Here is a 25,406-nt window from a genome sequence, read left to right as displayed (position 1 = left end):
TACTAAATTCTGTGTTGTTGGACTAGAATTACAGGTATCAGTATGAACATATGATTTTATAGTTAGCTAGCTAACTGGGTATAGATAGTTATAATACATTTATAGACCTATGTGTATGTGTGTGTGTTTGTCTGTGTACATGAGCATATATTTCCTAGCTGACTGCTGTGAGGGTCTAGAAGCAATAACAGCCCTGTAGCAATGAGCATACCTATGTTGGTTTCTAAATACCATTTCCACTAAAAGGAACCAGAGCTCCCTGAAAAACTAGCTGATCCTAGAGCTAGAGCAGAGAAAATTCAAGATAAGCCTGGGATATCCTATTGTGCCAGAAAGTGAAGAAGTACCCAAAGAATGATGGGGACATGTCAGAAGACCCAGGAGTCAGCTTGAAGAGGCTCCAGCTGGCAAAATCTGGGACAGTTGAACATGAAAATAAAAAATAATGGTAGTTATATGTTAATTATATGTCATTGAAGTGGGAGGGGAAGGGGAAGGAACGATGGTAATGGATTAAAATCCATTGAATAAAATAGGAGCACATGGATTCAAACTGATAATGAACGAATGAATGAGGAAAAATGAAAAACTCTTCCCTGGAATTCCCTGGCAGTCCAGTGGTTAGGACTCCGTGCTTCCACTGCAGGGGGCACGGCTTCGATCCCAGGTTGGGGAACTAAGATCCCGCATGCCGCATGGGGTGGCCAAAAATCAGTCAATCAGTCAATCAATAAGTAAATAAAAATTTAGAAAGAAAAACTCTTCCCTATAATAGAATGCAAACAAGTAAATGTAGAAGGAATAATAAAGTTAAAAAAATAGAATTTGACAAAACATTGTAATAATTCAGGTAAGAATCATCAATGGATACTATAACTAATGGGTAAAAAATTCTTGAAGACAAGTATATCTACATAGTCTCAAAGTTGTAACCACAAAATTCTTATTAATTACAGAAGGGAAAAAAAATAACTTTACAATGGAAAAACTTGGTGGACAGCACCTTAACCAAGTTAATATCATCAGTAAGGACAAACTGGTATCATGGGCCTCTTGATCTGAAGCACTAAGGACACAGCATCGCTTCTGTGGTAATCCTGACAAAAGTGCAGAACCTCAACCTAATCATGAGGAAATAACAGACAAACCCAAACTGAGAAATATTCTATGGAATACCTGGTCTATATTCGTCAAAAATGTGAAGGTCATGAAATACAAAGACAGACTGAGGAACTTTTCCAGAATAAATGACTAAAGAGACATTACAGCTAAATGCAATGTGTATGTAATCCTGGATCGAACCTAGGCCAGAATATTTTTTTCTACTATAAAGTTTTTATTGAGACCATTGGTGAGAAATTAATAACATCTGGATTAGATCATCACATTGTATCTGTTAATTCTCTTGTTTCAGCAGTTGCAATGTAGTTACGTAAGAGAATATCCTTGTTCTTGAAAATATTCAAGTATTTCAGGGTAAAAATGCATCATGTCTGCAATTTACTGTCAAATGGTTCAGAGATGAAAGAGGGAGAGAGAATAATTAAGCTAATGAAGTAAAATGTTAATAGAGAAACTGGGCGAAGGGTAAACTAGAGTTTTTGTAATATATTTCTAACTTTTGTTTAGGTCTACATGTACATCTGTGCTCCCAATGAAACGGGCACTGGTTCCATCCCTGGTGGGGGAACTAAGATTCCCGCATGCCGCTCAGCGTGGCCGAGAAAAACAAAACAAACAAAACCCACAAAACATGTACAGGTATTTCAAATAAAATTTTTTAATGTTTTTATGGAGTTTAACCCAGCTATTTTCCTGAGATGTTTTGTAAGCCAATTGCAACTTTCCTTTACTTCATCTCTCTTTATACAAATAAAAATTATTTCATAAAGATATATAAAGAAAAGCGACTTAAATTGTCCCAGGAAAAAACAATAGTATAAAGAAATAGTTTGTCTTGAGTCATTCACTCATTCAACATTTAAATATTGAGTGTTGCTCTTTTCCGGTTATCGTGGCACAAGGCACCATGAGCAGCAAAGTCTCCCATGACACCCTCTACGAGGCGGTGCTGGAAGTCCTGCATGGGAACCAGTGCAAGCGCCAGAAGGTTTTGGAGACAGTGGCCCTTCAAATCAGCCTGAAGAACTGTGACTCTCAGTAAGACGAACGCTTCTCAGGCACCGTCAGGCTTAAGTCCACTCCCCGCCTCAAGTTCTCCGTATGTGTTCTGGGGTACCAGCAGCATTGTGATGAGGCCAAGGCTGTGGATATCCCCCACATGGACATCGAGGCGCTGAAGAAACTCAACAAGTATAAGAAACTGGTCAAGAAGCTGGCCAAGAAGTACGATGCCTCTTTGGCTTCAGAGTCTCTGATCAAGCAGATCCCAAGAATACTGGGCCCAGGCCTGAATAAGGCTGGCAAGTTCCCTTCCTTGCTGACCCACAATGAGAACATGGTGGTCAAAGTTGATGAAGTCCATGATCAAGCTCCAGATGAAGGAGGTGCTGTGTCTGGCAGTGGCTGTTGGCCACGTGAAGATGACAGATGAGCTTGTGTACAACATCCACTTAGTTGTCAACTTCCTGGTGTCATTGCTCAAGAAAAATTTGGTGGAACGTCCAGGCTTTGTACATTAAGAGCACCATGGGCAAGCCCCAGCGCCTTTACTAAGGAACAGCTTAATAAGCCATACTCCCACCATTAAAATAAATAAATAAATAAATATTGAGTGTTTCCTATATGCTGGTTGCTTAGTGTATCAATATTTAAGGTCTAGGATTACTTTGAATATACTGACAGTAGGTTTCTTTTTTTTTTGAAAATTGTAAAGCACTACAGCATTTATTTATTTATTTATTTATTTATTTATTTATTTATTTATTTATTTATAACATCTTTATTGGAGTATAATTGCTTTACAATGTTGTGTTAGTTTCTGTTGTATAACAAAGTGAATCAGCTATACATATACATATATCCCCATATCCCCTCCCTCATGTGTCTCCCTCCCACCATCCCTATCCCACCCCTCTAGGTAGGCACAAAGCACGGAGCTAATCTCCCTGTGCTATGAGGCTGCTTCCCACTAGCTATGTCAAGGCCACCCTCTCACTTCGTTCCAGGTTTTATTCCTGTCCTGCCCCTAGGTTCTTTAGAACCATTTTTTCTTTTCTTTTTTTTTAGATTCCATATATATGTGTTAGCATACAGTATTTGTTTTTCTCTTTCTGACTTACTTCACTCTGTATGACAGACTCTAAGTCCATCCACCTCACTACAAATAACTCAATTTTGCTTCTTTTTATGGCTGAGTAATATTCCATTGTATGTATGTGCCACATCTTCTTTATCCATTCATCTGTCGATGGACACTTAGGTTGCTCTCATGTCCTGGCTATTGTAAATAGAGCTGCAATGAACATTGTGGTACGTGTCTCTTTTTGAATTATGGTTTTCTCGGGGTATATGCCCAGTAGTGGGATTGCTGGGTTGTATGGTAGTTCTATTTTTAGTTTTTTAAGGAGCCTCCATACTGTTCTCCATAGTGGCTATATCAATTTACATTCCCACCAACAGTGCGGGAGAGTTTCCTTTTCTCCACACCCTCTCCAGCATTTATTGTTTGTAGATTTTTTGACGACAGCCATTCTGACTGGTGTGAGGTGATACCTCATTGTAGTTTTGATTTGCATTTCTCTAACGATTAGTGATGTTGAACATCCTTTCATGTGTTTGTTGGCAATCTGTATATGTTCTTTGGAGAAATGTCTATTTAGGTCTTCTGCCCATTTTTTGATTGGGTATTTTGTTCTTTTGATATTGAGCTGCATGAGCTTCTTGTGTACTTTGGAGATTAATCCTTTGTCAGTTGCTTCGTTTATTTTCTCCCATTCTGAGGGTTGTCTTTTTGTCTTGTTTATGGTTTCCTTTGCTGTGCAAAAGCTCTTAAGTTTCATAAGGTCCCATTTGTTTATTTTTGTTTTTTTTCCATTTCTCTAGGAGGTGGGTCATAAAGGATCTTGCTGTGATTTATGTCATAGAGTGTTTTGCCTATGTTTTCCTCTAAGAGTTTTATAGTGTCTGGCCTTTCATTTAGATCTTTAATCCATTTTGATTTTATTTTTGTGTATGGTGTTAGGGAGTGTTCTAATTTCATTCTTGTACATGTAGCTGTCCAGTTTTCCCAGCACCACTTATTGAAGAGGCTGTCTTTTCTCCATTGTATATTTTTGCCTCCTTTATCAAAGATAAGGTGACCATATGTGCGTGGGTTTATCTCTGGGCTTTCTCTCCTGTTCCCTTCATCTATATTTCTGTTTCTGTGCCAGTACCATACTGTCTTGATTACTGTAGCTTTGTAGTATAGTCTGAAGTCAGGGAGCCTGATTCCTCCAGCTCCGTCTTTCTTTCTCCAGATTGTTTCGGCTATTTGGGGTCTTTTGTGTTTCCATACAAATTGTGAAATTTTTTGTTCTAGTTCTGTGAAAAATGCCATTGGTAATTTGATAGGGATTGCAATGAATCTGTAGATTGCTTTGGGTAGTATAGTCATTTCCACAATGTTGATTCTTGCAATCCAAGAACGTGGTATATCTCTCCATCTGTTTGTATCATCTTTAATGTTTTCATCAGTGTCTTATAGTTTTCTGCATACAGGTCTTTTGTCTCCTTAGGTAGGTTTATTCCTAGACATTTTATTCTTTTTGTTGCAATGGTAAATGGGAGTGTTTCCTTAATTTCTCTTTCAGATTTTTCATCATTAGTGTATAGGAATGCAAGAGATTTCTGTGCATTAATTTTGTATCCTGCTACTCTGCCAAATTCACTGATTAGCTCTAGTAGTTTTCTGGTAGAATCTTTAGGATTCTCTCTGTATAAGTATCATGTCATCTGCAAACAGTGACAGTTTTACTTCTTTTTCAATTATATTCCTTTTATTTCTTTTTCTTCTCTGATTGCTGTGGCTAAAACTTCCAAAACTATGTTGAATAATAGTGGTGAGAGTGGGCAACCTTGCCTTGTTCCTGATCTTAGTGGAAATGGTTTCAGTTTTTCACCACTGAGAATGACATTGGCTGTGGGTTTGTCATATATGACCTTTATTATGTTGAGGTAAGTTCCCTCTATGCCTACTTTCTAGAGGGTTTTTATCATAAATGAGTGTAAAAAGCTTTTTCTGCATCTATTGAGATTATCATTTGGTTTTTATCCTTCAATTTGTTAATGTGGTGTATCACATTGATTGATTTGCATATATGGAAGAATCCTTGCATTCCTGGGATAAACCCCACATGATCCTTTTAATGTGCTGTTGGATTCTGTTTGCTAGTATTTTGTTGAGGATTTTTGCATCTGTGTTCATCAGTGATATTGGCCTGTAGTTTTCTTTTTTTGTGACATCTTTGTCTGGTTTTGGTATCAGGGTATATATGCTAGTTGCTTATTGTATCAATATTTAAGGTCTAGGATTACTTTGAATATGCTGACAGTAGGTTTCCTTTTAAATTTCTTTTAAAATTTCTCTTAGCATACAAATAATTCTATCCTCATATTTTGTCATTCCTCTAATCAGAAGATATGTTCTTTGTAAACAAAATACTCTGGATATTTTTAAATATATTAGCCATACTGTCACAAAATGTGTGTATGTCAACATTCATGAGGAAAATTTCTGACCCATCCCACACTTGTCATCTGTGATTCAACCTCATGTAAGATTTATAAAATGAAATAAAAACAGGAGAAGCATCCTATTTTAGTCAGAGTGGAAATTTGAACAAATCAATATCTAAAACGTTATAAAGTTACACATTGTTTCAAATTTATTAAAGGAATTATGATTGTTCCTGGTTGTTTTGATATTTATTAATGATTGGTTTATTTAAGAGATCCAAGAAATGTTAATGGAATTCGAGTAGGAAAAAATTATGTGAGAATAAAAGAGATAACAAGCTGAGAAAATCTCTGACCTTTCCAACTTCCAGAGCTCCTTCATGCATTTGGTGTTCTCACAGGGAGACCAAGGGCTGCATCAGTGACCTTCATTAATGTATTTTCATATTTTTATTATTATTTTTTAATTTATATATTTTTTGTTTATTTATTTTTGGCTGTTTTGGGTCTTTGTTGCTGCGGGCTTTCTCTAGTTGAGGCGAGCGGGGTCTACTCTTCATTGCGGTGCGCGGGCTTCTCTTTGCAGCGGCTTCTCTTGTTGCGGAGCATGGCCTCTAAGCGCGCGGGCTTCAGTAGTTGTGGCTCGCGGGCTCTAGAGCACAGGCTCAGTAGTTGTGGCACACAGGCTTAGTTGCTCCACGGCATGTGGGATCTTCCCGGACCAGGGCTCGATCCCATGTCCCCTGCATTGGCAGGTGGATTCTTAACCACTGAGCCACCAGGGAAGCCCTTCATTTATTTTAGAAGTCCTAAATTCCACAGAGGACCTGAGCTTCTACTGTTTTCAAACAACAATAGAAAACGTGCAATAGAACAATTTATACATTTCACAATTCAGAACCCAAAGCAAGAAAACCATGAAACCAGTATGAGATTAGAGCAGAAAATCAGACTTCAAGCAGCCAAAGCAAAGATCAATGTCTGAAATTTAAAAATAAAATGGTGGAATCCTGGGTGATTTTTTTCCTAACTTTTCTTCTCTGTATTTTCCATTTTTTCTGAAGCCTAAAAAATATATTTAGAAGTTAAGAAGAAACATGGCATTATTAAGGAACTACTGACATTCACCACCTGCCATCATTTACTAGTCGTGGTGGCAGCAGGGCAGATTCAAACTTCCTCTTAGCTGCAGGGTATTATCTGGCAGTTAAGCTTGGCTCCACACAGAAGAGAGCATCCCCAGCTCCCGCAGTTTGCATCACTATTTGTCACCTGAGCCCCTATGTTATACAACATAGGCTGCTTAGATCTTAGAATTCAAAAGTTTCCTTGGCCAACATAACAACCAGCTTACAACAAAGAAAAAGTCTTCCAGTTTCTGCCAATAATCCTGATCTTTATGAGCTTTGAAGGAGGCCAGGGATGAGGGCCCAATGGGATATACATGTTCCCAGGTACAGTAATAATTTCGTGCCTCTTAAAATTAGTGCTACTGAAATGCTTGTTTAACATTTACTTAGAGAAGGAAGAGCTGAGTAATAAGACTTTTGGGGCAGCTGGCAAACTCTTCTACTGTATTCTGGGTTATTCAGTTTTGGCAAGAGAGTTGTATATATTGGGTTGGCCAAAAAGTTCGTTCAGGTTTTTCGTAAGCGCTTACAGAATACTCAAACAAACTTTCTGGCCAACCCAATACTTACTGTTCACAAAATAAAAAGATGGAAATCAGCTGGACCCAGTTTCGCTAAAAGCAGCTTAGAGACCATGTACTGTTGTTCAAGAGTGCCCCCTGGGGGTTTCAAACTATGACAAGTGATTTTAACCACATTCTGTTCCTAAGAGGAATTCTGGTAAATACAATTTTCTCCATATCACTGTTTTCCACCACAACAGTGCTCACTGATACCTTAGCATCCCCTACAATGGCAACATGGACAGCTCCCCTGCTGGTCCACCCCTTAATCCAGCTCTGCTGGGAATAACAGTTGACAGTGCAGTTGCTCTATGGTCCTCCCCGTTGCCTTTGCCCCCTCAATTCTGTCACCTTATTCTCCTTCCCTTAAAAACACCAGAGTAAATTCCTCAAATATGTCCACCCTGAATCCAAGGTATAGACCTTCACAGCTCATTCTTGATCCCCAAATTATAGGTATCTGTTTATAAAATAGGGATCCACTGTTTGTAGTCTGAGGTTTTATTAGTTTCATTTAACATCATGCTCTAAGCACTGGCATATATGGCTAATATTCCATTATCTATATCATACCACACCTTCTTTACCCATTCATTTATCAGTGGGCACTTAGGTTGCTTCCATATTTTGGCTATCATAAATAATATTGCAATGAACATAGGGGTGCCTATATCTTTTCAAATTAGTGTTTTCATCATTTTTCACTAGTTTGAATAATGCTTCAAAAAAAATCTTTAACTTGTTATTGAGGGTTACACCTCAATAGGTTAAATATCACAGAAAACTTCTTTTTTTTTTATACAGCAGGCTCTTATTAGTCATCAATTTTATACACATCAATCAATACATGTCAATCCCAATCGCCCAATTCATCACACCCCCACCCCCACCCCCGAGCTGCTTTCCCCGCTTGGTGTCCAATACGTTTGTTCTCTACATCTGTGTCTCTATTTCTGCCCTGCAAACTGGTTCATCTGTACCATTTTTGTAGGTCCACATATATGCATTAATATACGATATTTGTTTTTCTCTTTCTGACTTACTTCACTCTGTATGACAGTCTCTAGATCCATCCACGTCTCAACAAATGACCCAATTTCGTTCCTTTTTATGGCTGAGTAATATTCGATTGTATATATGTACCACATCTTCTTTATCCATTCGTCTATCACAGAAAACTTCTTAGGCAGGTGGTTCAACTGGAAGGAGAGAGTGGGAGGAAGTAACACCTGACCGTTACTCTGTGTGGAGCTGAAAACATGCATACCTATCCCACACCTTGCTGCAATTTTGATGAGCCTGATGCTACATGTCGGCAGGTGGACAAGGATGTATAATTTTCTCCCAAATGATTCTGATTCTTCCCCTTCTTCCTGTACCTGCCCACCCCCCTTTTATGAACCACTGTAACAGTCAAAATTGAGGGAAGAACATTAGTCTTCAATGTTGTGCTCAGGCCAGACACCACAAGCCCTGTCCAGAGGAGACCTCTGTCTCTGGGCTGCTCCCATGACCTCACACCCTCCTGCTCTTCTCCCAGCTGCAGACTTCACCAAGTGCCTCTAGGGTATGTCTTCAGCCTGTCCTTGGGGACTAGAATGAAAACAGAAACAGCTATCCAGTTGGAAGAGAGAAAGGAATTAAGGTATCCATAAAAAGCCTTTCCAAAGCAGCAAAATATTTGTAAAGGAGAAAGGAAATTGTGGGGTGGCCAGGGTGCATTCCTATTCTTTGCCTCCACACACTCCAGAACAGTGGTTCTCAACCTGGTTTTTTATCTCCTTTCTCCTCCCTCCCCAGGGACATTTGGCAAAATCTGGAGACATTTTGTCACAACTGGGATGGAGATAGTGCTACTGGCATCAAGACTTTTGTGGATAGATTTTTAATCAAACACATAAAAAACAGGAAATTTCCGTGTTTTTTTTTTTAACATCTTTATTGGAGTATAACTGCTTTACAATGGTATGTTAGTTTCTGCTTTATAACAAAGTGAATCAGCTATACATATACATATATCCCCATATCTCCTCTCTCTTGCGTCTCCCTCCCACCCTCCCTATCCCACCCCTCTAGGTGGACACAAAGCACCGAGATGATCTCCCTGTGCTATGTGGCTGCTTCCCACTAGCTATCTATCTTACATTTGGTAGTGTATGTATGTCCATGCCACTCTCTTACTTCGTCCCAGCTTACCCTTCCCCCTCCCCGTGTCCTCAAGTCCATTCTCTACGTCTGCATCTTTATTCTTGTCCTGCCCCTAGGTTCTTCAGAACCTTTTTATTTTATTTTTTTAGATTCCATATATATGTGTTAGCATACGGTATTTGTTTTTCTCTTTCTGACTCACTTCACTCTGTATGACAGTCTCTAGGTCCATCCACCTCACTACAAGTAACTCAATTTCGTTTCTTTTTATGGCTGAGCAATATTCCATTGTATATATGTGCCACATCTTCTTTGGTGGTTTGTTTTTTTGATATTGAGCTGCATGAGCTGCCTGTGTATTTTGGAGATTAATCCTTTTTAACCTGATTAAATTAGCAAAAGTAAAATTATTGATACTACCCAAGGGTGGGTATGAGGAAATGGGTACTCCTACATACTTAAACTAGCACACAATATCTATTTAGATTTTAAAGATGCATAGCCTTTGACTTAGCAATTTCATTTCTAGGAGTCTACTTTGCAGAAATGTTAACATAACTATGAATACACAAATGTATAGGGATATTTTCTGCAACATTGTCCATAATAAAAAATTCAAAGTGATCTATCATCTACCAAGAGAAAAACTGTTAAATAAATTATAATAATCCTTATAAGAGACTACTATGCAGCCATTGGGAAGAATATGTTGATATTTTTATGTACTGGTATGGAAAACTCTGTAATACAGTAATAAGTGAAGAAAAACTATAATAAAAGGAACTTTTTCACTCTAAGTGAAAAAATACAACTATATGTGTAGTATGATCTAATTTATATTATATGTTTGCATCTGGACAGTGAAAAGTATAAACAGAAAGAAGCTATTAACAGTGATTCTCATCTGGAGAGTACGATCTGCAGTGAGCTTTTTTATATTTTATATCATTCATTTAATGACATTGTTATGGGCTGAACTATGCCTCCTCTAAATTCATATATTGAAACCCTAACCCCCAGTGTGACTGTAATTGGAGATAGGGCCTATAAAGAGTTGATTAAAGTTAAATGGTCATACTTGTGGGGCCCGTATCTGATAGGACTGGTATCCCTATAAGAAGAGGAAGGGACACCAGAGAGCTCTCTCTTTCCACATGTGTACAGAGGAAAGGCTACGTGAGAACACACTGAGAAAGCAGCTATTGTGCTCACTTTGGCAGCACATATACTAAAATTGGAATGATACAGAGAAGATTAGCATGGCCCCTCACAAGGATAACACACAAATTTGTGAAGCGTTCCATATTTTTTAAAACGAGATCAACACTTAAACACACACAAAAAAAGACGACGAAGAAGACAGCTATCGGCAAGGTAGAAAGAGGGGTCTTACCAGAAACCAGCTCAAGCTGCTATAACAAGATACCACAGACTGGTTGGCTTGAGCAACAGACATTTATTTTCTCACAGTTCTGGAGGCAAGAAGTCCATGTTCAAGGTACCAGCTCAGAAGAAACACACAACACCTCTGCTCATAGTTATTGCAGAACTAGTCACGTGACCCCAACCAAGCTGCAAAGGAAGCTGGGAAATATGAGAACTACATGAACATTTAAAGAATACCAAATATTCCTGCCATACTCCTTCTTATGGACTGAACAGTATTCCACCAGTACCTCAGAAAATAATTTTATTTGGAAATTGTATGTTTACAGAGGTAATCAAGTTAAAAATGCCTTCAAGTTAAAATCCTTCTTCTGTCTCCTCTTAAAATGAGGGCATTAGAGTGAGCCCTAATTCAATAAGACTGGTACTTTTTTTTAAAAAATAAATTTATTTATTTATTTATTTTTGGCTGCGTTGGGTCTTCGTTGCTGCGCGTGGGCTTTCTCTAGTTGCAGTGAGTGGGGGCTACTCTTCGTTGCGGTGCATGGGCTTCTCATTGCAGTGGCTTCTCTTGTTGCGGAGCATGGGCTCTAGGTGTGCGGGCTTCAGAAGTTGTGGCATGTGGGCTCAGTAGTTGTGGCTCGCAGGCTCTAGAGCACAGGCTCAGTAGTTGTGGCGCACGGGCTTAGTTGCTCCGCGGCATGTGGGATCTTCCTGGACTAGGGCTTGAACCCGTGTCCCCTGCATTGGCAGGTGGATTCTTAACCACTGCGCCACCAGAGAAGCCCAAGACTGGTGCTTTTATAAAAGGAGGACATTTGGACACAGAGACAGACATGCACAGAAGGGAGATGATGTGAACACATGCAGGGAGCAGATTGCCATGTGAAGATGGAGGCAGAGATTGGAGTTATGCTGCCACAAAACAAGAAATGCTTGGGGTCGCTAAAAGCTAGGGGAGAGGCATGGAACAGATTCTCCCTCACAACCCTTACAAGAGACCAATCCTGCTGACATCTTGATTTTGGATTCTAGCTTCCAGAACTGTGAGACAATAAATTTCTGTTGTCATAAAGCAACCAGTTTGTGGTACTTTGCCACAACAGCCCTAGGGAATGTATACACTTATCTATCAAATTTACGCAGAAAGAGACTTAATGCATGGAATTAGATGCTTAAGAATGTTAGAATGACTGGAAAAACAGGCTGTAGTCTAGACATCCAGGAATTACTCCCAGAACAATTGGGACACCTAAGGTTACTGATATATTTACCACAATCAGGAGCTGGCTCTCAGGATCTCTTCACTTCAGCCAGTGTCTGAGCATCAGGAAAGCATTATCAGAACCATCAACTCCAGAACCACGTCATGCTTCCCAGGATCTGCACAAGCAAAATGGATGCCTTGTGTAACTCCTCCATCCTCTCACAATTTAGTTCAGAATTTAAGCCGTGAGTGAATACATCTGTTTTATGGAACTAAAATTATATCTGGAGCACTTTGTTGCAAATATATTGGGAAATGTAGCTTTTAGTTTTTAGCTTCTGAAGCAAAAGAAAAAAATTAAAGAAAAAGCCCACGAGAAAGAGGTTGAAATACATTTTGAACAAGCTATTCTCTTTTACTTTTCCTTTTACCTTTTTGGTCACTATTTTATGATTTATTTCTTTAACACCCTTCTTCTGTCTCCTCTTAAATATTCCTATTGCCCATTCTGCCCTTGGTTGTTTTTCTTCTTCTTTATGTTCTCTGGACAAGTGCATCTATTCTAAATTTGTTCAGGTGTCTCCATCTCCATCATTACCACCCTAGGATATATTACGATCATCTCTGACTTGAATTACTGCAATACTCCCTATCTGGTTTCCTGTTCTCCCTTACTTCATCCCAATTCAGTGGGATGGGGGTGATATTTGTAAAATTCATAAGATTATGTCTCTCTTTGGTCACTCTTCTGATTTTCTTCATTACCTTCAGGATACATCTCTAGCTCCTCACTCTTATGAGTTCACCTCGGTCTGACCGGCTATTAGCCTTGCCACTCACCATTTCCTCACAGACCTCATGCCCTATACTTAGCCACACTAAACTGTTTAAAGCATCCAGAATGTCTCATGTCCTTTCCTTTCTCTTCATTTTTGCACAGGCTGCTCCCTCTGTCTTGTCTGGAAGTTCTTTCCCTTCTTCTTTGACAGGTCAACTCCTATTCATCCTTTAATCTAGGAAGCCCAGGCTAGGTTCATCTCCTATGTGCTGACTTCCATATTAATTCTGGTTACTTGATGATTTTCTTCCTGAGAGGAAAGAATGAGAAGAGAAGAGATTTTAGGAGTTTTGAGGAATGCCAATGAATGTGTTTTGTTCACCTTTCTATCTTTAGTATTTAATATAGTAATTAATTCTTTTGTTTTCATTTTTGTTCTGTTTGCTTTTGTTTTTGCCAGTGGTGTGAACAGAGGCACACATTTAAGACTGCTGTAGGGATTTGGATGTATATCATTTTCTACCTTTGCATTAGTTTACTAGTACTGCTAATGCTGCTTAAAAACTTACTTTTGTTTTGGTAGTAGGTCACATCCTTAGTAGTTATGTTACTATTCCTATTTCATAGATTGAGGTTGGGAGTAAGGTCACAGCTTCTTAAAGAGGATAATTAATTCAGAACTTCTTCCCTCATGCTGTACTAAGTCTAAAACAACACTTCTTAGTTCCTGACTAGCCCAGATGAAGCATATTTAATATGCAAAACATTTATTCATTCATTCATTCATTCATACATCCATTTATCCATTTAGTCAAACATTCAGTAACTGAAGAGGAATGAGAATAAATAAAAGCCATCAGAAAGAAACAAAAAGTTAACTGTTGGATAAACCTTTATACATATTATATATAATATACTTAGTACTTTATGATATGCTGCCTTATTCACTAATTTTGCTGCATCATTGATGTGTAAGTCTTATCATCCATCACAACTGTATAGCATTTCTAGAAAACTGGTTCTTAAAACTCAAATTGACTCATGCTGCCCACTACTGGTTAGCTGGACTGGTTGGGAATTAGAAAGGAGAGATGTTCAAAGTCTCTCCTAAGCCTGGCTGCTGAAGAAAGAAATCCTGAGTAGGTGTCCCTTCTGTTTACCACAGTGTACCAGTGAGCCTTTGGATATGCAAAGGCAGCTAACCAAGGGCTGAAAAGCTAAATTTCTCTTCGTCATAAAGTGTGGGCTCTGAGCTGGTATAGGGGAGATGAAAAGGAATCTTGAAAAACAGAGGAGAAAGGAGGTTTGAAGAGTTTCTAAGAATGCCAAACAACATTTTGGGAACCTGGAGTGCAGATGTAAAGAGGCTAATGAGAAATTCCCAGAGACAGGGTAGGTGAAGTAGTTTAAGAACAGGGATACCTAACATGTACTATTTTGTTGTTGGCATTATTGTGATGTAAAATCACTCTATTATCTCAAACAGTTAATAAGATATGCCACATGTTTTGGGGGTGGGAGGATTAAAGGAAGGGCTAAGTTCCACTGCTGTATGGGTGTGGAGTAAAGGGAAGAAAACAGTCTAGGGAGAAGAAACAAGACTTTACTATTAATTGTGTTGTCACACTGCCCTCTAACGGGCTGTCAGTATCTCGCCGGATTCAATTGCTGGCTTCTGAACCACCTGACTCCGCCATCTGCAGACAGTTTCCCCACACTTGCTGACAAAGTTTGTCTTAAGCTTGAGGCCTGGGGAATAGCTCAAATTGATTAAAGCTGCTTACCTTATTGTCTTTGCAAAATATGAGCAGTTTCCAAAATATGACAAAGAGGCTTCCCCATCAGAGTTGTGTATTTTATATTAACATTAGATCTGCACATTCCACTATGATTTGAAGGCACTAATGATGGGAGCTTTGTTATGATTGATGATCAAAATGTTGGCATAAAATGATATTGGATGCTTATGCTATTAAAAATAGTTTGAATGATATTTTGCAAGAACTATTAAAATAATTTCCAGTTATTAATTTAATTCAAAATAAACTCTCTCATTAGGGATTTTAAGTTAGAGCAAAGCCAGCCTACTCCCTAGCAAAGTAACTTGGCAGCTATTATGATGAGGAGTCCTATGCCAGGCCAGCTTCATTATGTTTTTGTTGGGTTTGACTGCAAATCCTAATTGCAATTGTACCTATTCAAAGCTGGTTAAATCCTTGCTATTCCAGCTTTTCCAAGTGAAAGAAAAGGAAACTCCAAGTCCACTAGAGTGGTACTATGTAACAAGCATCATACTAGGTTGTAGAGATAACTAGCTAAATAAGACACCACTACTACCTTCAGTGAGCTCAGTGTTGGCTAAGGGGGAAAGGCATGTTAACTGTCATGTCCACAGTACCCCCTCCCTTTAGCAAATAGAGTGTCTGGCTAAGATCCATATGCCTAATGGTACTTGATGAATATGTGTTGAATAAATGAGGGAATGAATGAACAAACATATGTGTATAGGTTAAGAGTTTGCCAAATAGCCTGTTTTGATCCCAGCTCTGCCACATACTAGCTATGTAAATATACTACTTTACTTAAACCCCTTGAGCCTTAGTTTCTACATCATAAAATGCTTAGCACGGTGCCTCACATACAGTAAGTACTCAATAAATAATAGTTTAATAATATCGTGTGAAAAGGGCAACAAGGAAAAGAGGGAGTGATTAACTATGGAGATTAGAATCTAAGATTATGTACTATATATGTACATTTAGAAGTACGGAACAATTGTTGGGTTTGGGGAATTTTTTTTTGCTGAATGAGGATTCTACTTTATTCTCTAAAACCAAGTGGTAGGAAAAACGATCTCTGGAGTCAGTGACTCACACACTTACAGTTCCATAACCAGAGAGAGAGAAAATTATCTGGTTAACTCAAGTTAAAAAATTCTCAGAGAAGGCCCTCTTTGGGTCAGGTCAAAGGCCCTATTTGGGTCAGGTCCATCCCTAGACCAATCATCTTAACGTGGTGTGGCAGGCAGAATAATGGCCCCTCAGACATTGCCCTAATCCCTGGAACCTGTGAATTTTACATGGCAAAAGATAGGATTTGTAGATAGGACTAAAGGTACAGACCTTGCTATGGGGAGATTGTCCTGGGTTATCCAGGTGGGACAATCTAATCATGAGTTCTTAAAAAGCAGAGAACCTTTCTTTGCTGTGGTCAGAGAGACATGTGATGACCAGAAGGGTCAGGGTCAAAGAGATGTGACATTGTTAGCTTTGAAGATCTTGGTAGGGGGTCAAGAACTAGGAATGTGAGAGGTCTGAAATCTGGAAAGGGCAAGGATATTGACTCTTCCATAGAGGCTCCAGAAAGGAATACAACCCTGATGATACTATGATTTTAGCTCAGTGAGATCCATGTTGGACTCCTGACCTACAGAGATGTAAGATAATACATTTTTGTTGTTTTAAGCCACTAAGTTTGTGGTAATTTTTTAAAGCAACAATAGGAAACTCCTACACCAGGGAAATAGGGTGGAAACTTAGTTTCAGTTCCTCTCCAGATTCCCTCAACCTCATCTGCCCTGAGGAAGCTTGCTCAGTGAGATCTCCCAACAGCCTCCACCACTGCCCACCCTCCTCATTCACAAGAATACAGGGGTTTGAGATAATGAGGTAGATGATGCAGAGAGAAGCAGAGATAAGAGGTAGAGAGTTCTGATGCTGCCTGAGCCCCTGGTTCCAGTTATTTTTTGAGGCCAAGGCCATGTCAACCCTATGGTTATACAAGTTGGTTAATTCCTCTTTTTGAGTTAAATTAGTTAGTTTGAGTTAAATTTCTGTGACTTGCAACTAAACCATCCTTCCTAAATCATAAACCTACAGTGAGGGAGGGATGGCTGAAGAAGAATTTTTAAAAAAGCCTTTGGAGGGATTTCCCTGGTGGCACAGTGGATAAGACCCCGTGCTCCCAATGCAGGGGACCCAGGTTCATTCCCTGGTCAGGCAACTAGATCCCACATGCATGATGCAACTAAGAGTTCACACGCCACAAGTAAGGAGCCCGCATGCCACAACTAAGACCCAGTGCAACCAAATAAATAAAAATAAAAAGCCTTTGGAGATAGAATCTGATAACAGCTTAATGCGATTTCATAGCAACCCACTCAAAAACACATTATTCTACTTTAGATGAGGAAAGACATACTAATTGGCTAAGTGGCTTTCCCACAAGCAAGAGTGTTCTGAAATTAAAATGTGAAAATCCAAATAGGTTTGCTTTGTTTGCTTCCAGTGAAACACACTGCACTTAGCGTGTCCTGCCTTATGTTAAAAAAAGTCATCAAATTAGAGCCACTCTTTTTCAAGGCCTCGCCGCTTCCTGTTTCTGCAGCCTCAAACACTTTTCTTTCCTCTGTGAGCGATGAACTCAATGCTCTAGAGTCTAGACAAGTACTGGACAATCCTGCTTTAACCTAAGTGACGGCGGGGGTGACAGGAGGACTTTTGAGCACTGGCCATTTGATCATTCTTCCTTCTCCTAAAAAAAGAGAATTAAAAAGCAGTCCCTATTGTTCCTGAGGTATGTTAATACAAGGCTTTGTATGTTCCATCCCAACAGATATTTTATAATTTAAATGGAAATATATAATGCCATCCAAAATTCATGACATTTCGCTTTTTGAAATATATGTGTGCTTGCTCTTTAAACTTTGTCATTAGCAAATAAAAAAAAGACTATGTCCTTTGGTGCCACAAATAAAGGAAAAGCAGTTGCATCGTTGTTGCCCCAGGGCACCTTGCCCCTATGAAGCAGTTACTGGTTATGCCCATGGAGCTTCACTGTGAGCCCACCCTCTCCTTTTGTCTGCCTTTTCTTCTTGGAAGGAATATAGACTGCTCGGAGAAAAAGAAGAGAACAAAAGTTCCAGCAACGGAGGGCTGAGAAACAAAGTGGGTAACATCTGACTGTTATATAATTATCTTTGGTAGAAAATAAAAGGACTTGGAATAAATCTCTTTGGTTTGCTTTCTGTTTTTGGAGTTCTGAAGTTCTTGTCTCATTTTGTCTCTGAAATTAAAACAAACAAAAGAATTAGAGAGAATGAAATGTTCATAAAACTTGATGCCAAAACACCACTAGTGGACCTTCAGGTCTTAGCATAGATGATATTTAATTCATTTGTTCAAAAGTATTTATTGAGGGACTCCCCTGGTGGCTCAGTGGTTAGGAATCCACCTGCCAATGCAGGGGACACGAGTTCAATCCCTGGTCTGGGAAGATCTCACATGCCACGGAGCAGCTAAGCCCGTGTGCCACAACTACTGAGCCTGTGCTCTAGAGCCGGCGAGCCACAACTACTGAGCCCATGCGCTACAACTACTGAAGCCCACACACCTAGAGCCCATGCTCCGCAACAAGAGAAGCCCGCACACTGCAATGAAGAGTAGCCCCTGCTCGCCACAACTAGAGAAAGCCCGTGCACAGCAACAAAGACCCAACACAGTCAAAAATAAATAAATAAAATAAATAAATTAAAAAAAAAAATTTATTGAGTGTCTGTCATGTGTTCTCTTGAACAAATCAAGCATATTCCCCAGGGCCACTGTGTATGGCTGTGCAGGTTAATGGTACCCAGTGAAGTTGTGCAGGGCACAACTTCCACTGCTGGAGGTAGTCCTCACTCTCAAGGAGATTATATCTAGTGACTTCTAGGAAGTCTTGCTTGAACTTTCACTCCCCTCTCAGACTAGAAAAAGCACTCCATAATAAACCCAGTCATAGCACTTTACCCGTTTGTCTATAATGGTGTCATCCTCTGTTAGATTGTAAACTCAGAGTGTACTGAGTTTGGGACTATCTTGTTTGTCCCTTTCCAGGGGCTAGGGATGCATCAGTGAATTAAACAGTCAAAAAATCCCTGGCATCTAGGAGCTGATAATCTAGAAGAGAGAGAGGGTAAACAAGTTCAGTATATAGCATGTTAGATGGAGATACACACTATGGAAAAAAAATCAAGTAGGGAAGGGGTCTTTCTCCTCCCTTACTTTGGATCTTTGCTCAGATGTCACCTTTTTTTATTTTGAGAGAGGAAACCTTTGGAGGTTCACAGTAGAGGAGAGATACTATCTGTCTAAAAAGAAAAACATTTAGGAATAGAACAGTAAGCACACTTAGTAAACAGTTAGTAAGGCAGTTATCAGCTCTCCACTTCGCCAGGAATCAGGCCACAGTGAATAAAGGCTTATATAGAATATAGAGAATGAGGGCCCAGTCCTTCCCCTCTAAAACTCTGACACTTTCAGATTCTTTCTAAACACATTTTAACATCCTGGAGAACCCTCGTGTTCTAACCTGAGCTGGTTTTGCATTGTTGCAAAACAGCACCTCACATCTTTTAGTATCAGCCTACAGACCTTTTGTACGTAGCTAGGGTGTCTGAGGCTATGGAGCTCTTCTCTAAGCCTTTCTAACCCACCCTACTTGAGAAAGTGTCCTTATCAGGAAATGACGTCCTGGATACCAAGAGACTCCGTTATACTTAACACATATTCCTATCCGGAATTTTCACACTGGTTTTGCCTCGAGGATAGGCATAAATGTATCTCTTCCTTCCGACTCTCTGGGCCTCGCTCCCTAATCTTTTGACAGGAGCCAAGGAAGCACCCTTGCCCCAAGCACCCCTCTCTCCTCGTAGGCCACTCGCCCGCGCCGCGCAGCCTTCTGGAAGCTGTAGGCCCCAGCGGTCCTCCATGTCAGAACCACAACTCCCGGCAGCCTTTGTTTCCCCACACCTCCCTCTTGGCGCATGGCCTGTCGGGAGGGGGCAGGTAGCGGGGGGGCGGGGTCCAATGGGTGCTGGCTCCCGAGGAGAGGGCGGAGGAGAGGAGGAAGGAGGCGGACTCTGGGTCTCGGCCCCATTCATTGCCGCGGCCGGCCGGGCGGGGGTTCGGTATTTTCCGAGTTATGGAGGCGCTAATTCCTGTAATCAACAAGCTCCAGGACGTATTCAACACGGTGGGCGCCGACATCATCCAGTTGCCTCAGATCGTGGTGGTGGGGACGCAGGTGAGAGACGAGGGTGGCTTCCGCCCAGGCCAGAGCCCGGGGCGCGGGCCTGGACGGGACTGCGGCAGCGCTTGCTCCCAGACTGGCCGTCGCGGCCTGTGGAAGGAGGGCGCTGTTGCGCCTGGGCGCCCGGGGCTGCGTTCCACTGGGGCTGGGAGTCCAGGGCCTGGCCCGGAGGCGAGGGGCGGAGCCGGCGCGGAGGTCCGGCGGGTCCCGGGGGCGGGACGGACGGGCGGGCGGTCCGAACTGGAGTCCGTCGGGACCGGGCGCGGCTTCGCCCGCGGGCCGCTGCTTCCAAGGGCGCCTGGGGGACGCGCGGGGCACTCGGGGCCGCACTGGGCGCGCGGGGCGGGTAGCCCCTTCTTGATTGGTTTCAGGGCGGCGGGGTGTTTTATTTCCCTCCTTGCCTTGCTCAGGGGCTGCGGAGTCAGTTTTGGAACTGAGGAGTCGGGGCCGAGAAGGCCGCTACTGTGTGCACCTGAGTGTTTTCCTGCAGTGTAATCCAGGTTTCGAGAACGCCGAAGCAGTTAAAAACAAAAAAAACCCCAAACCAACTTGTACTTGGAGTTTGTGGGTGTTAGGAGGGGTATCCAGTTTTTCTGCGTAGGCTGTGGTTTTTGTCTTCCATCAAAATTGGGCATCAAGGTTCTCTGGTCCTTTCATGTTGGCATTTCTTATAGATAACACATTCTTATATGCGGAAATATTGAAGAAATAAATGTTATTTCTAGAAGTGACAGAGAAGTATAAGTTTCATTTTTTCTGCATGCTGCTTTTCTTGGTTGAAGAGTAATCAACCATAGGCCTTTTAAAATTAGAGTTCAGAGAAACGCATTTTAGAGATTCCTTAGTATATTGATTTAAGTGCTTTCCTTTTTTAATGATGTTTTCTATTGGAAAGGGGACGGTTTCCTCACTTTCTACGAGGTTCATCGCTACATCTTGCTACAAAATTGATGTGTAGGGTGTAACTATTTTGAGAGGGAACTTAATGTTAAAAATACAATAGAGTATGTCCAGACACTGGAAACCTTGGAAACCATAAACATCCTAAGGTGGGCGGGAGGGACTTTTAAATAGTTAAAGCAATAGAAATTATTTCAGAAACACATTTCCTTGGTTGGCCATGGGATTGGTATAGATTCTGCCCAGTCCTGCCTTAATATTTGTAATGACTAGAGACTCTGGATCATCAACATAATAAATTATGAGAAATATATTTTTTGAGTATATTTTGTTTACTGCTGTGTTCCTATTCCTAGCCCTTGGAACAGTCTGGGGTATGTAGGAGATGCTCCATAAATACTTTGAATGAGTTACTAGATAGTATTTTTAAAACACTGGGGCTTCTATCATCAAAACTGATCTGTTTTTGTAAATAAAATTAGAGGAGATGATATAAATTAAATCTTCTTGGCTAGTAATTTGGAAGTGTTTCCTAGCTGTAGACCAGAAACTTTCCATATACTTTTAAGAGAGTCTCAATGCTTTTTAAGCATGAAGCAGTAAAAGAATCAGAGCTATAGTGTGTCAGCATAAATAGTTTAAAATCAAGAAGGATTTTTTACATGAAATAGAATTTATTTCAGTGAGTACACCTGTTCGCAAAATTGGGGAGGGGACAGGGTAGAAAAGTAAAGATTTCACCATTGTGAAAGCTATTAACATATGCCAGCAGAAACCATCCTAGTAGTGATAATTATATGCCACTTTTGCATGTTGATGTTTGGAATTACTCTGAAGGGAAATATTCAGTTTTTAGACTTGATTTAACGAGGGTTATCTCCATTCATGTCCTTATTAGCTGAAATTCAGTCCTTTATTATTCAGGTACAGAAGAAATAAATAAGAATAGAAACAATGTCTTTTCTCCCATAGTTTCCTCAATATGTTGGAAAAAAACCTCTTCTTGATTTGAATACAAGTACAACGCTACTTTGTCATCTAGGCTATTTAATGTTGTGTAACATGTATGTATACAGCACCTCACATTCATATTTAATGGAGTAGTGTACAGTGAGTTCCAGATGTAGTAAATATTCTGTACGTAGTTCAACTGGTAAATTTCTCAGTGGCAGTGATCATGTCTCTGTCTTACACTTTACCTGTACTTTAAATGGCTACAGGTCCCATTTTTGTGAACTTTTTATAACAGTGATTCTCAAACTTGAGTGTATATAAGAATTACTTTGAAAATAAGTTTCCTGGACCCCATCCCCAAAGATTTTGATTTTATAAGTCTGGGGTGCTCCAGACACGATAGCCGATTCTGATGCAGATGGTTCATAGATGTATATAGTATATTAGTGAGTCTTTGATTTTATAGTGCATGAAACTGGAAAAAGCAGGGAAGCCTAGTCTAAGGGCATACTGCTGTTAAGTAGTAGGTTGGTTTTGGTGGCATTTTTGCTCCAAAGTGTCAACTCCAGGCAACCTTTGCTGACCCCTAAATATTTTAAACTTTGATTTCTTAAATTGCCCAAATAATACTGTTTTGGGGACCAGAGAGTTGGAGAAGTTGAGGAGAGAGATGTTTACAGCTGTTCATCATTCACAGTTTTTATGATTTAGCTGAATAAATTGCTTTCCTTTTTCTCTAGCCGAGATCCTCTGTGTGGAAGGAACAGAAAATGGGGAGAGAGAAGGTTGATACTTTTAGACCTTGGTGTACTTTGCAGGTGGAGAAGGAGATAAGATTTCAATGACATTTGTGACTCAAATTGGGAAATTTAATCACTGTTTCTTAAGTTGAGAACTGGAAGGGGGAGCCCTCCAGGTATGTAATCCAAACCACAACCTAATATAGGAATCTCAATACAGATGACATTAACCTGAGACTCTGGCTCAGTGCTGCTAGTATTGTGCTTTTTTTAAAAAAAATTTGTTTATTTTATTTATTTTATTTTTGGCTGCACTGGGTCTTTGTTGCTACGCGCGGGCTTTTCTCTAGTTGAGGTAAGCGGGGGCTACTCTTCGTTGTGGTGCTTGGGCTTCTCATTGCGGTGGCTTCTCTTGTTGCAGAGCACGGGATCTAGGTGTGCGGGCTCAGTAGTGTGGCTTGCGGGCTCTAGAGCGCAGCCTCAGTAGTTGTGGCGCACGGGCTTAGTTGCTCCGTGGCATGTGGGATCTTCCCGGACTAGGGCTCGAACCCGTGTCCCCTGCGTTGGCAGGAGGATTCTTAACTACTGCGCCACCACGGAAGCCCTGTGCTTTTCACTTTGCCTTTTATTTTGGTAATTTCTGCACTCCACTTTCAGTAATCCAGACAAATACAGAAGGAAAAGGAATCTTGGATTTTAAATGACCAATCTGCAAACCAACTGTTCAAATTTAACATTTAAAAAATTAAAATATAATTCATATAACATAAACCCCAACATTATAAAGTGTTCAATTCAGTGGTTTTTAGTATCTTCACAAGGTTATGCAACCATTGCCACTGTCTAATTCCAGAGCATTTTCATTACCCCAGAAAGAAACTCCGTATCCATTAGTAGTCACTCCCCATTTTGCCCTCCCCACCGCCCCTCCCCCCTGGCACCCACTGATTTCTGTCTCTATGGATTTGCCTATTCTGGACATTTCATATAAATGGAATCATACAATATGTGGCCTTTTGTGTCTGGCTTCTTTTGCTCTGTTTTTTAGGATCATCCATGTTGTAGCATGTATTAATACTTCATTACTTTTTATGGATGAATAATATTCCCTTGTATAGATATGCCACAGTTTGTTTAGCCATTCATTAGTTGATGGACATTTGGGTTATTTCCACTTTTTAGCTATATTGAATGATGCTGTCATGAACATTTGTTTACAAGTTTTTGTGTGAACATATGTTTTCAATTCTCTTGGATAGGTATAGTTGACACTTGAGCAACATGGTTTTGAACTGCGCAGGTCCACTTACATGCAGATTTTTTTCAGTAAATACTACAGTACTACCCACTTATATGAAGATTTTTTTCAATGAATACTGCGCTACTACATGATCTGTGGTTGGTTGAATCTGTGGATGTGGAACTGTGGCTCCAGAGGGCCATCTGTATAATTATATGCAGATTTTTGACACTGGAGTCAGTGCCTCTAACCACCTGTGCTGTTCAGGGGTCATCTGTACCTAGGAGTAGAATTGCTGGTTCATTTGGTAACTCTTATTTAACTTTTTAAAGAACTGCACACTTTTCCACAGTGGCTGCACCATATTACAAACCTCTATCAGGTATATGAGGGTTTCAGTTTCTATACACCCTCACCAACTCTTGTTATTGTCTTTTTTAGAAAGTGCTAAATCATTCTGGAATTCTTTATTTTAAAAAAAGCCCACACACACACATCCCCTCCTCCTGCATTCTGCAGCACTGTTATCTGCATTTTATTAGCTCCTTCTGAAATCTTGCTCTCTCCTGCCTGATATGCCTACATTTGTCTTGTGTTTGTAGAGGTGATGGCTTCATTAAGTTTAGTAATTTGGTGCCAAATATTGATCTTAGTTTCATTCCTTCAGTGTTTTCTTGTGAGTACTCTTAAGTAAACTTATGTTTTTCCCTTTCCTTTTCTTTTTTACTAGTTTTCTCTGTGTAGATCATGTGCTGCTTACTTAAAAAAAATTTTTTTTAAAGCATTGAGGTGAAATTTATATAACATAAAAATTAGTCATTTTAAAGTGTACAATTCCATGGCATTTAGTACATTCATAATGTTGTGCAACCACCACCTCTTTCTAGGTCCAAAACATTTTCATCACCCCCAAAGAAAACTCTGTATCCATTAAGCAGTCATTTTGTAATTCTCCTTTCCCCCCCAGTCCCTGGCAACCACCAATCTTCTTTCCTTCTTTATAGATTTACCTATTCTGGATATTTTATAGAATCATACAATATGTGGCCATTTATGTTTGACTTCTTTCACTTAGTATAACATGGTTCATTCATATTGTAGCATGTATCAGTACTTCCTTTTAATTGCTGACTAATATTCTATTGTGTATACATACCATGTTTTATCATTCATCTATTGATGGATATTTGGATTGTTTCTATATTTTGGTTGTTGTGAGTAGTGCTGCTGTGAATATTTGTGTACAAGTATTTGAATACCTCTTTTCAGTTCTTTTGGGTATATACCTACAAGTGAAATGCTGGGTCATATGATAATTCTATGTTTAACTTTTTGAGGAACCACCAAACTTTTTCACAGTGGCTGTACCATTTTACATTCCCCCAGCAACATACTAGGGTTCCAATTCTTTATATCCTTGTCAAAACTTGTCATTGTGTTAAAGCTTATAGCTATCCTCATGAGAGTGTGAAGTGGTATCTCATTATGATTTTGATTTGTATTTCCCTAATGACTAATTATGTGAATATCTTTTTAGGTGCTTGTTGGGGTTATTTGTCTTTTTACTGTTGAGTTGTAAGAGTTTTTTATATATTTTGGGTACCAGACCATTACCAGTATATGATTTGCACATATTTTCTCCCATTCTGTAGGTTGTCTTTTTACTTTCATGA

The 25,406-nt window shown here is 39.9% G+C and overlaps 1 protein-coding gene, 1 non-coding gene and 1 pseudogene across 7 annotated transcripts in view; all 3 read left to right on the top strand.

The window, feature by feature from the left end:
* Positions 1-2,029: 2,029 nt before the first annotated feature.
* Positions 2,030-2,697, top strand: LOC133101148 (large ribosomal subunit protein uL1-like; annotated as a pseudogene).
* A 7,967-nt stretch (positions 2,698-10,664) lies between these two features.
* Positions 10,665-10,770, top strand: LOC133101889 (U6 spliceosomal RNA). Its single transcript, XR_009702776.1, has one exon. It is a non-coding gene; the product is annotated as a U6 spliceosomal RNA (small nuclear RNA).
* An 8,925-nt stretch (positions 10,771-19,695) lies between these two features.
* The window catches only part of DNM1L (dynamin 1 like), a 63,843-nt gene continuing 58,132 nt past the window's right edge, over positions 19,696-25,406 (top strand). For 2 of the 6 annotated variants that reach the window (XM_061206569.1, XM_061206568.1), the window contains exon 1: positions 19,696-19,893. In XM_061206569.1, coding sequence (XP_061062552.1) covers positions 19,792-19,893 — 102 coding nt within the window. In that variant the 5' untranslated portion in view covers positions 19,696-19,791. The remainder of the gene's footprint in view (positions 19,894-25,406) is intronic. The other 4 variants (XM_061206571.1, XM_061206572.1, XM_061206570.1 and 1 more) reach the window with 3 other exon arrangements.

This window comes from Eubalaena glacialis, chromosome 11, assembly GCF_028564815.1.
Source record: "Eubalaena glacialis isolate mEubGla1 chromosome 11, mEubGla1.1.hap2.+ XY, whole genome shotgun sequence".
Classification (NCBI taxonomy): Eukaryota; Metazoa; Chordata; class Mammalia; order Artiodactyla; family Balaenidae; genus Eubalaena; species Eubalaena glacialis.
The sequence above is the reverse complement of the archived record's forward strand: the minus strand, read 5'-3'. Positions and strand labels throughout refer to the sequence as shown.